Raw genomic sequence first — 13,666 nt, 5'->3', positions numbered from 1 at the left:
AAAAAAAAAAAAAAGAAAGGATAAATTTGAGTCATTTACAGGAAAATAGATGCACCTTGGGACAATAATGTTATGTGAAATAAATCAGACACACAAGCTTAAATATCACGTGGTTTCTCTTTTTTAAAAATTCTTTCTTTAAATATTTACTTATTTAGTGTGTGTGGCCAGCTCAGTCCACCAGGGGGCGGGGCTGGCTGGCATGTGGTGCTGGGGGATTGAACCACGGTCCCTGTGCTTTGCTGAGCTTGTTCTAAGTAAGTGCTTTAGACCACTGAGCCATCTCACCAGCCCCACGTGGTTTCTCTTATATGAGACACTCAAAGCATAAGTAATTAAAGGGCAAAATAAAAGACAGATAATAGCAAACAGGGAAATAGATATTTTGCAAATAGAAAGTCACATTTCCTTGGCCAATGTGCTCAGTATGTACTTATGCTAAAGATGAGGACCGTAAAAGGAATTCAACCATGACTTCGATCTAGAGATAGAAGACTGAACCGAGATAGAAGTAGAGAGAAAATGGAGGGGGAAGTAAATAGGACTAAGAGGTATTATATACATGTGCCAGCTCCCTGGGACAAATTTTTATGCACTGCATGTACTAATAAAAATAAATTAAAACTAAACTAAACAAAATAACACTTTCATATGCCTGACAGCACAGTAGATTTATACCGGCATCATCATAAACATGTGAATATGGCCTTATGATATTAGATGATGTCACTAGGTGATAAGAATTTTTCAGCTGGACTATAATCCTTTTTATTTTTCACTGCTGAGGATGGAGCCCAGGCCTTCACGTATGCCAGGTAAGTAGTGCTTTGCCACTCGGCTCCACCCCTGCCCTCAGCTCCACTGTCATCTAACAGGACCAGCACGTGCACGTGAGTCCATCCTTGACTAAACGTCATCTAGAGTGTGATTAGGTGTCACTATCCCCTCCCCATACTGTGGACAGAACCCAGGGCTTCACACATGCTGCAAGCACCCTTTCTATCTTTGTTGGTGTCTACTCATCGCATTTCTTTAGCCAATGTGCTCAATATGTATTTATGCTAAAGATATGGACTGTAAAAGGAATTCAACCACGACTTCCAACCGTACACAAATGCTGAACCAACCTCTGTACGTAAGTAGGCCTCAGGATTCTGCTGGTAAATCTTTGCAATTTGGTTCCCTGTAAAACGCTGAGAGAAAGAGCACAAATTCTTAGAAATTCAAATCCTACACAGAATGGATAACCAACTCCTTAAAGTAAGTTTAGCATAGCAGCCAGGTGTGGTAACACAAGCCTGAAATCCCAGCCCTTGGGAGGCTAAAGCAGGAGGACCGCTATGAGTTTGAGGCCAGTCTGGGGTACACAGTGAATCTAAGGCCAGTCTGACTTACACAGCAAGACCTCATCTCAAAAGACAAAATAAAAAACTCTAGATATTTAATGGAACAGTATTAGCTTTAATTTTTAATTTATTTATTTTAAGGATTTACTTATTTATTCTAGACAGGGTCACGTAGCCCAGCCTAGCCTCAAACTTGTGATCTTCTCACTTCAGCCTCTTGAATTGTGCAAATAGGGGTGTGTGCCACCATGCCCAGCCAAGTCTGGAAGCTCCCAAGTCTGGAAATGTTTGGTATCTGCTTAAATACCCAAGATTTAGGACTCTGAATCCTTCATGTATGTGGTAATCAAATATTCAGGCAACAGAAGATTCCATCATCATATACCTATAGGACACGGACATAACATCTGGGCCTTCCCAAGACAGGTTCTCCTACCTAAGGACAGGATGAGCCTTCACGAATAAGCCTTGCTCTTTACAACTCTGGCCAAGGCACCAGAGAAGGCGACTCAGATAATCTCCCCATGTACCTCCTTATTTCAAGTGGTCTGAGCAGGTTTGTACAGATTTTAAATCTGTACTCCAGAGGACATCACATGACCCAAGCCAGCCACTGCCAGTGCTGGCACTTGGGCCCTGTGGCCAGGCCCAGCACCTGTGTGCTACGCTGATTTCTTGCAATCTCACTACTTCCCTGAGTGGGAGTCCTGTTGTTGTGTAGGAGTCTAGAGAATGCAGCCATCATCACCCCACATCACAGCTCCACACCCAAGAGAAGGCTGCCCTCCTGGGACAGGCATCAGGGAAGGTGAGATAGCCAGGGCCAGGACCTGGGAGCCTACAGGCTCCATCTCAGCTGCACAGGTTAGGAACCACCCCATCTCACAGGACACTCACAGAAGCTGAGTGCCCACTGTGTTCTCCAGGCACCTGGGAACGATGTCCAGCCCCACCCCAGCCATCTCGGGCTGCTCACCTCATAGGCACGGGACCCTGTCAGGCAGCTGAGCACCTGGGCACCCCCAACAGCGGCCTCCAGGTGGCGGCACTGGGCCGTGGTGCTGGAGTCCATCCATACTGGGCAGTCACCAAGGGTGAAACAGGCCTTGAAAGAGGGGGCAAGATGCTGGCAGTCACAGTGCCTGTCACAGCAGGCATGATCCCACTGCCCAGGATGTGCCCTTGCAGGATCCGTGGGCAAACCCTCCACTGAGCCCAACAGCATGGGGTCAAGGGCTCCTCTGGTAAAGCATCAAATACCACCGGCATCACCAGAGATGGCAGGGAAGGGCTCCAGCTGCAAAGCCAGGATTTACAGGGCCTTCTGGAGCCCAGGAGGAAGGGGAAGCCAGAGCCCCCACTTTCTGGCACCATCCCCAGGGCATCAGGCACCAAATGGAAGAAGGAAGGGCAGCCAGTGTTTCTGGACAGCAAGGGGCTCATGGGGCGGAGGGCCTCAGTGCCTGATCCTCCATCCCAACACCAGGGAGAGATACTTGAGGGCAGGGCAGACCATAATACAGGGCCATTGCCAAAGCCACCTCAAACATTCAGTGATGTGTAAAAACCCCAGACTTGAGGGCCCACAGGACTGGGGGTCCTTCTGCCCATCTCCAGAACTGCTCAGGCTCACTGCATGCACTCGGCCATACCTGCAGCTGCTGGTGCAGCGGGAGGTCTGGTGACAGGCTTGTCAGCACCAAGCTGGCCCCCGCACTCCAGTACACGCTCCCATGTTGCTGTGGAGGAGAAATTCACGCACACATTCATATAGTCACACACTGGCATCCCAGAAAGACTCCAGCGCACACACCAAGGAGCTGGGCCCAAGCCTTCCCCTGCCACCTCTCAGTTACAGAGCTCATCACTTTTGAGACTTATTTTTTATTTCTATAACATGGGAAAGAACTCCAACCTGCTACCCAACACTTGTAGGAAGAGTCCAAGAAAGAATTATCAGTCTGTATCTTGGTGCTTTCCCCCCGCCCCCATCCCCTTTGGTTTCTTAAGACAGTCTTCCTACACAGTTCAGGCTAGCTTTAAACTCATTATAGATCCTAGGCTAGCCTGCCTCAGCCTTCTGATTGCTGGGATTATAGACATGAGGCACCATGTCTGGTTTGGTGCTTTTTGTAAAATTATATTTAAAAGTACTATCTGCAATATTGCCTGAAATTCATTCACTTCATTCATTCACTTCATTCATTCATTCATTCATTCATTCATTCATTCAATAAACATGTATTGAGTGCCTTAGTCCTGACAGGAACAGAAATTTTTTTTTTTTTTTTACTGAGAAAAAAGTATATATTTAGAATTAGCCAGCTGGACTCAGTTTAGATGATCCCAATTTTGTTGGCAACATCCAATGCATCATAATCAGGAGCCAGTCGAACATATGCCTTCTTCTCTCCATCAGGCCTGATTAGGGTATTGACCTTGGCAACATTGATGTCATAGAGCTTCTTCACAGCTTGTTTGATCTGGTACTTATTGGCTTTGACATCCACAATGGACACGAGTGTGTTGTTGTCCTCAATCTTCTTCATGGCTGACTCTGTGGTCAGGGGGAACTTGATGATGGCATAGTGGTCAAGCTTGTTTCTCCTGGGGGCGCTCTTCGGAGGGTATTTGGGCTGCCTCCGGAGCCGGAGCGTCTTGGGACGGCGGAAGGTGGGTGACGTTCGTATCTTCTTCTTTTTGTGGCTGTGGATGCCTTTCAGCACGGCCTTTTTGGCCTTCAAAGCTTTTGCTTTGGCTTCAGCTTTGGGAGGGGCAGGGGCTTCCTTCTTTGCCTTCGGCGCCATCTTGGTAAAAAGGCTCTCCCAACCGAAAATTTTTTTTATTGATCCCATTTTTCAGGGCAATGGGATTGAAACTTGGAAAAAGAAGCAAATGTACAATCATAAAGCCCTGTAGTGACAGAGGTGTGGGAACACAGAAGCAACCAGCTGGAGTAAAGGGCAGGGTGGACGTGTTGAGACAGAGCTGGGTGTGGGGTGCTCCGTGCAGACAGCATCTTAGGGAAGAGCCTGGCAGGGCTGGCAAGGGGTAACCCTTGAAGCAGTGTGTCTGCAGATGCTGGTGTGGGCTGGGAGGAGAGGAAGGGCCTGAGCACACAGCACTGGGATCCAGCCTTTGTGGCCAGGACTCAGCTCAGAGGTGACGCAGAGCCTATGTAACCAGAGGAGTGACGTGACCAGGGCTGGAGTGATAGAGCCTGTGGAAGTCAGGAAGAAGCAGGCGGAGGTAGGGAAGTCACAGTAGAGGCCCAGAGAAAAGAGACAAGTCTTTGGCCTGGGTCAGCAGAGGCAGAGCTGACCACAGCAGGCACAGAACACTAAGTCTGGACCTGCTACACTTCAGGTATGTGTGGGACGTCAGGCCACAGGAGTTGTCTAGTTAGGAGATGGGCCCAGGCCTAGGGCTCCAGTGAGGAATGTGGATCACTAGGGACCCTGTATAATTTAATAAGAAGCAGAACAGCTCGTTCCTATGAGGGTCAAGGGGAAAGGAGCATTAGAAAACAAGTATGCACTCCCTAGTGAGGATGTGAGGCCCAGTGACCAGCAGGGAGCAAAGTGGCTCCTGCACAGCACACTGACGTGGGTCCTGCCCTCCAGATGTGATGGCCATGCGATCGTGGGCAGGCGACATCGCCTTGTTGTGCCTCGCTTTCCTCAGGTGAACGCAGATGACAACATAGTAAATAACACTCAAATGAGGTTTATTATGTTCTAGGTGCTACTCTTCATATTTAACACTCATGGTGACCCTCCAACAGATGAGGATATGGAGGCACTGGAAGGCCAGTGACACAGCCCAGGCCACTGAGGTCAGGGCAGAACTCTCATGCTGACTAGCACTACCTCGGAGCCACTGCCAAGGCCCAGTCAGATCCTGGATGTGAGCTATGCGGTGTGGCACCTGTCTCACACTCAGGGCGCAGTCAGGACTGCTTGATGTTGGTGTTGCTACTCTTTCCACTACTAAAACTATTCCCACAATTGGTATCATTTCTTACTTTGCTTTTACTTCCAGGAAACAGAAAAGCAATTTTAGTGCCCTTTCACCTCTAGTCAATAAACTCATGTCACATGCTTCCTTTCCCCTAACAGGGTCACTACTTCACTCTCTCACCCAGGGTCCCATTTTCTATAATGCTAATTCTTAAGAAGTGCCTCAGACCCTCTTACAAAGAGGTAAGTCACCCAGTGTCCAAGGTGACTCGGCTGGAGGCTCTTACTCTAAAAATGAAAAGCACTGCCCCAAGAGAAGCCATCACCCTGCTGCCCCAGAGAGCTCCCCTTAGGCAGACAGCAGCTGCCAACTAACCTGGCCGGCCCCTGACAGGGCCAGGACTTGAGAGAAGTCAAAACCCGAAGCCTTCATCTTCTCCAGGATGATATCCAGAGCCTGAGGAGAAGAGTCCACCATGACTGCACTGAACCCCGGAACCAGGCAAGCCTCAAAACAGAAGTCAGTACAAGCGCCTGCCCTGGCAGGAGGGCTCTGGGCAGATACAGACACTCCCAAAGACAGGCCTAGAAGCACTAGGACACGTCAGCAAGTAGGTACCCATCGAGCAGAAAAGGTCAACAATGTCAAAAACATTTCAAATAAAAGGAATCACAAACCATGAACCCTCAATTTGCTTCTCCCATTTATGACTTCTTCACCCTCAGAATGAGAAAATCAAAGCAGCTCCGAGTCCAGACTCCCCCTAAGCAGCAGCCTGGGGTAGAACGCATGCGTGGAGGGACAGCTGTCTGTCCCAGCTGCTCCCTCCAGCCCGTGCTGCTACCTGGCTGGAATCTTCTTCCAACAAGGTAGGAGGGCAGCGCTCAGCAGAACTGACTCTACTGGGGATGTCACAGCAAGAGACAGATTAACCCACCACACGTCCCTGAGAGCAGAGAAGCTACTCTTGCTTCAGCCTGAACCCCCATCCCTGCAATATGCTGAGGACTCCTTCCAGCCCCGACTGTGCTGTGCACTGTGCACCCCGCTTGTCAAACCTCACATAGCACAAGGAAAGGTAGGAGCAGCCTTGTGGGTTGCTCAAGGCCAGAAATCCCCCTGGATGAGAAATCACCTCAAGCCTGGATGTCTCTTCCCTGGCTTACCTCCCCAAGTGACAGCCTAGGCCTGTCAGATCATCTTACCTATACTCCAGACCTCCTGGCAGTGACCCTTCATCCAATCCCTGCCTCCCTCACCTCCTGTGGTCTGGCTCAGCCTGACTGGGTAAGATCCACTCCTTATCTCAGTCCTCCTATAGAACTGTCATGCTCAGGCCAGCAAAAAAGAAATCACACTGGTTATCTCTAACAAAGAATTTAATGCAGGAATTGGTTAAACAGGTCTGGAGGACTGAGAAAAGCTGTGGACAAATACAACAAATGGTGCCCTTAGCTGGCCTCCAGTGACTCTGGTGCCTGCGGCATAGGACACAGTCCCAGCCCTATCATGTCTATCTGTACCGTCCACATCCTTGGTTCTGTGGTCCCATGAGTCACAAAGAGCTGTTTGGAATTCAAGGTATGTACAAGGAAGACCTAAGGGCTGCCTGCAGGTATCTGGGAAAGCCTGGCTCCGGCTGTGGCAAAACTTGCCAGGTGCGGCTGCATCCATATCCTGTAGCTCTTTGTGAACTCCCTCAGCCTGTGAGTGCTGACACCAGCCAAGCTGAATGTGCCCCAGGAACAACTTGGGTCCTTTCACTGTGAGGACCTGGTCTCAACAGCTGCTCACATGAGCAGCCAGCTGGGGCCTTCCTAGGGAATCACTAAGCCTGCTGGTCACAGAGAATGGAGACAGAAGAGGGAAAGAATCCCTTACCTGGACCCACATCAGGACTGGGGAGGTGACTGTCAGCCTGTCCTTGTGCACATGCACCCCGCCCTGAGTCCTGAAAGAAGAACAGAGAATGTGAAATGCAGCCTCAGGGAAGGCTGAGCACTGCCAAGCCAGCACCACAGTGCTGGGGTGCTGTGGCCCTCCCCATCCCCAGTGAGATGGAGTGCTGGATCCTCAAGAGAGGCCCAGACATGGCGATTCTCAGAAAAGGCATTCCCAGTGAGCCTTGCAGGTGTGAGGGGCTGGCCAGGAAGGCAGGGTGGTAGCACTGATGAAGGAGCCACGTAGAAACATGGGAGTAGGGCTTGGACTCACAGCCCTCAGGAAGCCCAGAGGTTGGGAGAAGAGGCAGCCAGCCAGCTATACAGTGTGCTGCATCTGCAGGAAAAAGTTCTCACCCATCACAGCAGCTCAGAAGCTCCTCAGACTTGAAGTCCCGGGAGCTTCCTGGAACCTGCTCCTCACCCTTCTGTGAAGGGCTCGTCTGATCAATTCCAACCCTCACCACTCCGAGGTAAATTCTAAGAGGCTTTAAAGGTAAAGCTATCTAGATAACTGTGTGATCAGTTAGGTAACTGATCTAGTTAGAGAACTATCAGGTTATCAGGCGGTAAGTGCTGCTACACTGCTGCTCCCCAAGCTCCGAACATTATGTATACTGATTGTAGAGGTACTTTCACGGGTCTGGGTGTCCCTCCCTCTAGAAAAATACATGGGATTATGTTATTTTTTAGTACAAAAACCCACTTTTTTAGGTAAACTTTTTTAGGTAGACCTTCTGATTGCTAGGCAAGTATTCTACCTTGAACTACATCCCCAGCCCTCTTTTGATTTTGAGGCAGGGTCATGCTAGGTTACTCAGGCTGGCCTTTAAACCTGCAACTGTCCTGCACTAGCCTCCTAAGTAGCTGAGATCATGGGTGTGTGTTGCCATGTCTAAAGAATTATATATTTCTAATGGATGCCTTTTTTGTAAAAAGAGTATTCTCATACTCTTAGGAAAAAAGGCAGAAAACTTTTAAAACCAAAGAAAATTCACTGAAAAAGAAGTTCAATTTACCAAGTAAATGAAAATTGTAACTTCCACCATGTATTTAACAAATTAAAACTGGCAACACTGGTGTGGAGGGCACATGCCTGTAATCTCAGCATTTGGGAGGCTAGGCCAGTCAAGCTATTACTGAATTCAAGGCCAGTTTGAACTACATAGTGAGACCCTGTCTCATACAGACAATAAATAAATAAAATAAAATTTAAAAAGATGAATAGTAGCAAATGTTAGGGAAGATGCGGAGTGTCTCAGTTACTTTTCTCTCGTTGCTGGAACAAAATACCTGACACTCAAAATTAAAGAAGGAAAGGCTTATTTATTAGCTCACAGTTTCTAGAGGTTTCAGTCCATAATCAGCTAGCTCATAGCAGAGGGAAGCAGTTCATGGTGGCAGAAAAAAGCAAAACAGCAAGAGCAAAAAGGGAGGAGCAGGGGCAGCAGCAGAGGGCAAGCCTCTCTCCCACCCTTATATTATATTCAGGCTGTTGGCCCCAGGGAGGGTGTAGCACTCACACCCATGATCCCAGCATTGGATCATGAATGAATCACAAACTCCATAAATCTGCCCCAAGACTGATGAGACTCTGGGGGGACAGCTAGACAAAAAGCATAACATGGAGGAACTGAACCCTTCATTTCCTACTGGTATGAATGTAAAATGGTACAGCAACTCCTCAAAATGTTGAAAATACTGATATTCAGACAGATAGTGAAGTTAAACCCAACTGCTTAAGATGTAGGGTAATAATAAGCTTCTCTTCTGGAGGGTTAACAACCTAAGCTTGCAGACCAAAAATTGGAGAAATAGAAGGGCTGCAAGGACAGCCAACATTTTGGCCCTAGCCTTTCAAGGTCAGTGAGGACTCAGGACACAGGAGAACCTATACTGTAATGTCCTGTAACTCAGTTGTGCCGCAAATTTTCTGAACAAGGCAATTATGGGGCCACAGAGCAATGTGATCAATGACATAGATTGTGCCTAAGGAGAGTCACATGGGGAGAAACATCCTCTGAAGCTTTCGTGGAGAGCATATTGGTGAAGCGATGGCCGTGACTCATCCACATGGCTGACACTGACAAAGGATCTACAAACTGCAGTACAGGGTTACAGGACAAATCCTGAGGGGACTTGACTGACCTTATCAGATACAAGAGTTACATTTCTTGTTATATAAGTCTTGCTTTATCTTGGTCTTAACCATCCAGCAGAAAAGTATAAAAACGAGGTATATAAAGTAAAGTCATATTAATATGCTGCGCTGTTAAAGGCTCAAGTCAACAACTTCTGTGGATAACCCACTACTATTGTGGGCTGCTGGACTGTGTTGGATTGTTTTGCTGAATTCACGCACCTATAGTATTTAGATGACAATGGAATACTCATTTCTTACAGAACTAAACAAAAATGTGATACAAAGGAAGGACCACTTTGTATCTGTATATGCAGAATAGTTAGGATAGATATACAGCTACTTTCACTTAATTTAATGCGAAAACAGATTTGTAGTAATAGTGTTTGGACAGGATAGTCTGTCTGCATCTTGTACTATGGATAACCACTAAGAAGATAACAATGTACAATGTATTAATTATTGAAACTGTCCTATTAATTGGTATTGAAACTGTCTCATTGATATTTGTTTCTCAATAAAATAAAAAAGTAAATAAATAAAATTTAAAAATGTTGAACATAGAGTTATCATATGACCAGAACTTCTACAGAAATACCAAACACAAATAAAAACATACCCACACAAAAACTTGAACATTAGCTCAGATTCCCATGACAAAATACCACAGACTGAGTGACTTCAACAAAGACATTTATGTTCTTCTGGTTCTGAGGTCAGAATCTGTGAGGCTTCAGCAAATTGCATTTGTGTGGCAGGTGCTCTCTTGGCTTATAGACACATACTTTCCTACTAATTCTCACAAACCTTTCCTGTATGCGCACACACACACACACACACACACACATACACACACACACAGGCAGAGAGATCTGCTGTCCCTCTTATAAGAGTACCAGTCCTGTTGGCTCAGGGCTCTACTTTTATAACCTCATGTAACCTTAGTTCCCTATGCAGAGGCCTCATTGCCAAATGCAGTCACATTGAGGGCTGGGCTTCAACATATGCATTTGGGGCAGGAAGCATGATTCAATCCATAACACACAAGAATGTTCACAGGCCAGCAAGATAGCTCAGTGGACTAAGTGCCTACTTAGGCAAGCACAAAGACTGGGATCCCAGCACCACATGTCATGCCAGCCCTGCCCCCAGGCATGCTGAGCCAGCCACCGAGACTTGGCATAGTGGTGCACACCTGTAATCCCAGTGCAGGGGAGGCTGAAAACAGGAAGATCATGAGTCCACGCTGTGTAGTGAGACCCTGCACCATTTTAAAATGTATTACATTTAAAAAAATGAATGTTCACAGCAGCATAATTCACAAGTGTCAAAAAAAAAAAAAGTGGAACAACCCAAATGTTCATTCCACTGATGCGTGAATAAATATATACTAATAAAAATAAAGAGGGGCGAGGACATAGATCAATAGAATAAGCGCTTGCCTGACAAGCGCAAGGTCCTAAGTTCAATCCCTGGTTCCACACAAAAAATAAATAAGTACATAAATAAATAAATAAAAATAAAGAGATAAGGATTATATAATGTCATCACCCCTCCATGACTGAACTCATAGCTTAATGAGAGGAACAGGTGAGGCTATAGTTCAGCGGTAGTATAGCATGTGCTAAGGCCCAGTGTTTGATCCCCAGAGCAAAGAGAAAGAGAGAATGAGAGATCACATAAGGACACATACAACACGTAGGAACACTCACTGTCCCTCACCATGTGATGCCCCATGCCACCTCAGGAGTCTGAATGCTGAGAGGACTACTGTCAGATATAGTTCTCAGATCTTCAGGAGAACAATGAGCTAAAATAAACCTCTTTTCTTTGTAACTGTGGTATTATGTTACTTAAAAGGAAATTAAAATTGTAAATAAAGCCTGCCAAGAATGCCTGCCAAAATCAAAGGGGTATATCGGGAAAAGCCTGATAACTGGATATTTCACCCTTTGTGTAGCCTATGCTTGTTTAACTGATGGCCTTGCAATGTAACTTGAGATGTTTAAACTCCCTTAGGAATCCATGATGTCACCCAACCCTCCAATCACAATGTGCCAAATCTGCCTTAGTACCCCAGCACTTGCTCTCCCTATAGAAGTCCCAAAACCCCAAGGGGAGGGGGAAAGTTTAACTTTTGGGAAGAGATTCCAGTCAAGCCCCTCCAGTATGATAAACTGCCTCCTAAAACTTCTCAATGCCATTTTTTCTTGTGTTTGGTCTGTTTTACATTACATTAACGAGTCCACAGTAGTGGTGGTGAACCTAAGGCACTTATGCTCCGGTGGCTGTATTTGTATCATTGAAAGTTGAAAAGGTTCACCATTACTAGCCTGTGGTATTGTCATGAGCAACAGAAACTGGACTGACAAACCCACTGAATTCTAGTACCCCACACAATGCCTAGAACAGAACACATTTGAAATGGCATTTAATGCATATATGAATGAGTGAATTGAGCTGGGAAAGAAGAGGGAAAAAGTATCCAGGTATAGAACCAAAAAGATGCTCAGAAGTCTAACACTATCACCTCTCCTACAGTTTGGGAAAGCTAGAAAACTGCAGCTTGTGAATATAAACATTCCCAGGATTCCCAAAACCATGACCCCCACACACACCCCAACCCCTGCACACCAGGCACATACCCAAATTCTGGAAGATCTCTGTCAAACTGCACACTGTCCTCATAGCAGATGTTCATCTCTGTATCAACAGCAACAACTTTCACCTGGAAGGCATTTTAAAACATGATGTATTTTTCTCAACTTCACTACTGGCCCACAGGTTACTAACATCATCAGGTGAGGTTTAGTCTAATAGTCCTTGAAAGCTAAAGTGCATCACTGTTACCATGGCAACAGAGGCTCACTCTCTAGGCATACTCCAAGATTTATGATGCAGAGGCTAAGTAGAAACACTCATGTAGAAATTCTGCTTCCCAAACAAGCCCGCCAGCGTTTGTTCACAGGTGAGTTGGTTCAGGAGCCAGGCAAGGCCTGAGAAAGTCCTAAGGATAGAAGGCTAAGTATGGTGGCTGGGGGTGAGGATGGGACTCCCTGCAGGGGTCTGAGACCAGGCAAAGCCCACAGGCTCTTCCCAGAGGCCAAGATCATGGCCCTGATAATGGCCCAATGAAGTAGAGCTCCTAGTTCAGGAGTTTAGCTCCTTTCCTGAACAAATGGGGAAACTGAGGCAAGGCAACTTGACGGTCACATCAGGTACTGGTGAGGCCTGTCTCCTCTGGCCATTTGAGAGGGGTTTGATTGCCACGAGCCCCAAGGGGACTTCATGAGCCCCCCGCCCCAGGAGACTCCATGCCAGTTCAAAGGCAAATTTTCACTATGCCACACAGACCTCTAACGGCCAGCAGGCCCAGGTCTGCGGACCTGGGCATGCTGGTGCCAACCAAGGACAGGCAAAGTCCATTGTACACTGTGCCCTTTTCACTTTAAAAACAAGTTTCATGCGGATGCAGGTCGCTGGCTAGCGCACATGCAGCGCTGCTGGTCTGTCCCTATCTGGCCAGGCCGAGCGGCTCTGTGTCCTCGCCCTCGGTGCCACAGCGCGTTGCCACCGCCCCACACACTTCTCACTCTGAGCCCACCGGGCCCGCTTCCTGAAGAACGAGAGTACAAGGCACAGCTCGCCGGCAGCACGGCCGGGAAGGAGGTGCTGGAGCCCCCGGAGACGCAACGCGGCGGCCCAGCCCACGGTCCGGGTGCCGCCCGCCCGCCGCACCACCTCGGCCGTGTGACCGTACCTGCTGCGTGCTAAAGTCCCAGCCCAGACAGCAGCGGCGCGCGGTGTGTTCCCCCATGGTGTGCAGGGGTCCGTGTGCTGGCTAGGCAGTCCCCCGCGCGACGCCAGACCCGCCCCTCGCTCCGCCCGGCAGGACTCTGGACCGAGTCACGAGGTGGGCCTGCGCTCTGGCGCCGCCTGCCGGGCCACGCGAGCCGGGACTGCATGGCCGGAGCCTTGGGTTCGCGCCTGTGCCAGGCCGCCGCCCCCAGCTCAACCCGCTTCCCTGCTGCGCTCGCCAGGCGGAGGCTGCTCAGCAGTCTCATCTGCTGTCTGCGCCCGCCTGCCCTTAACGCACTCTGGCTTCCCTGGTGGACTTGTCCATGTCTAACTGGTTCCCGTCCTAGGACTGCTCCATAATACACCCTGGGGTCTGAGGCCCTGGGTTCTGATAGTTGCTAGCAAAACTCAGCAAATCCAACTGGTGCCCAAATGTGCGCATTTCTTCTCTGTATTTAAACCAGAGCTCATGATTCCCCCCT

The 13,666-nt window shown here is 48.0% G+C and overlaps 1 protein-coding gene across 2 annotated transcripts in view; it reads right to left on the bottom strand.

The window, feature by feature from the left end:
- Positions 1-13,258, bottom strand: part of Xylb (xylulokinase) — a 36,719-nt gene extending 23,461 nt beyond the window's left edge. The window contains exons 1-7 of one of the 2 annotated variants that reach the window (XM_004642149.2): positions 13,147-13,258; positions 12,032-12,114; positions 7,188-7,257; positions 5,682-5,762; positions 2,999-3,085; positions 2,323-2,451; positions 1,128-1,193 (exon numbers count right to left, since the gene is read on the bottom strand). In XM_004642149.2, the coding sequence (XP_004642206.1) occupies positions 1,128-1,193; positions 2,323-2,451; positions 2,999-3,085; positions 5,682-5,762; positions 7,188-7,257; positions 12,032-12,114; positions 13,147-13,203 (573 nt within the window). In that variant the 5' untranslated portion in view covers positions 13,204-13,258. The remainder of the gene's footprint in view (positions 1-1,127; positions 1,194-2,322; positions 2,452-2,998; positions 3,086-5,681; positions 5,763-7,187; positions 7,258-12,031; positions 12,115-13,146) is intronic. The other variant, XM_023702225.1, reaches the window with a different exon arrangement.
- Between the last annotated feature and the right edge of the window lie 408 nt (positions 13,259-13,666).

The sequence above is a fragment of the Octodon degus genome, unplaced genomic scaffold, assembly GCF_000260255.1.
Source record: "Octodon degus isolate 3935 unplaced genomic scaffold, OctDeg1.0 scaffold00147, whole genome shotgun sequence".
In the NCBI taxonomy this organism is placed as follows: domain Eukaryota; kingdom Metazoa; phylum Chordata; class Mammalia; order Rodentia; family Octodontidae; genus Octodon; species Octodon degus.
This window is presented reverse-complemented; position numbering and strand designations above follow the sequence as displayed.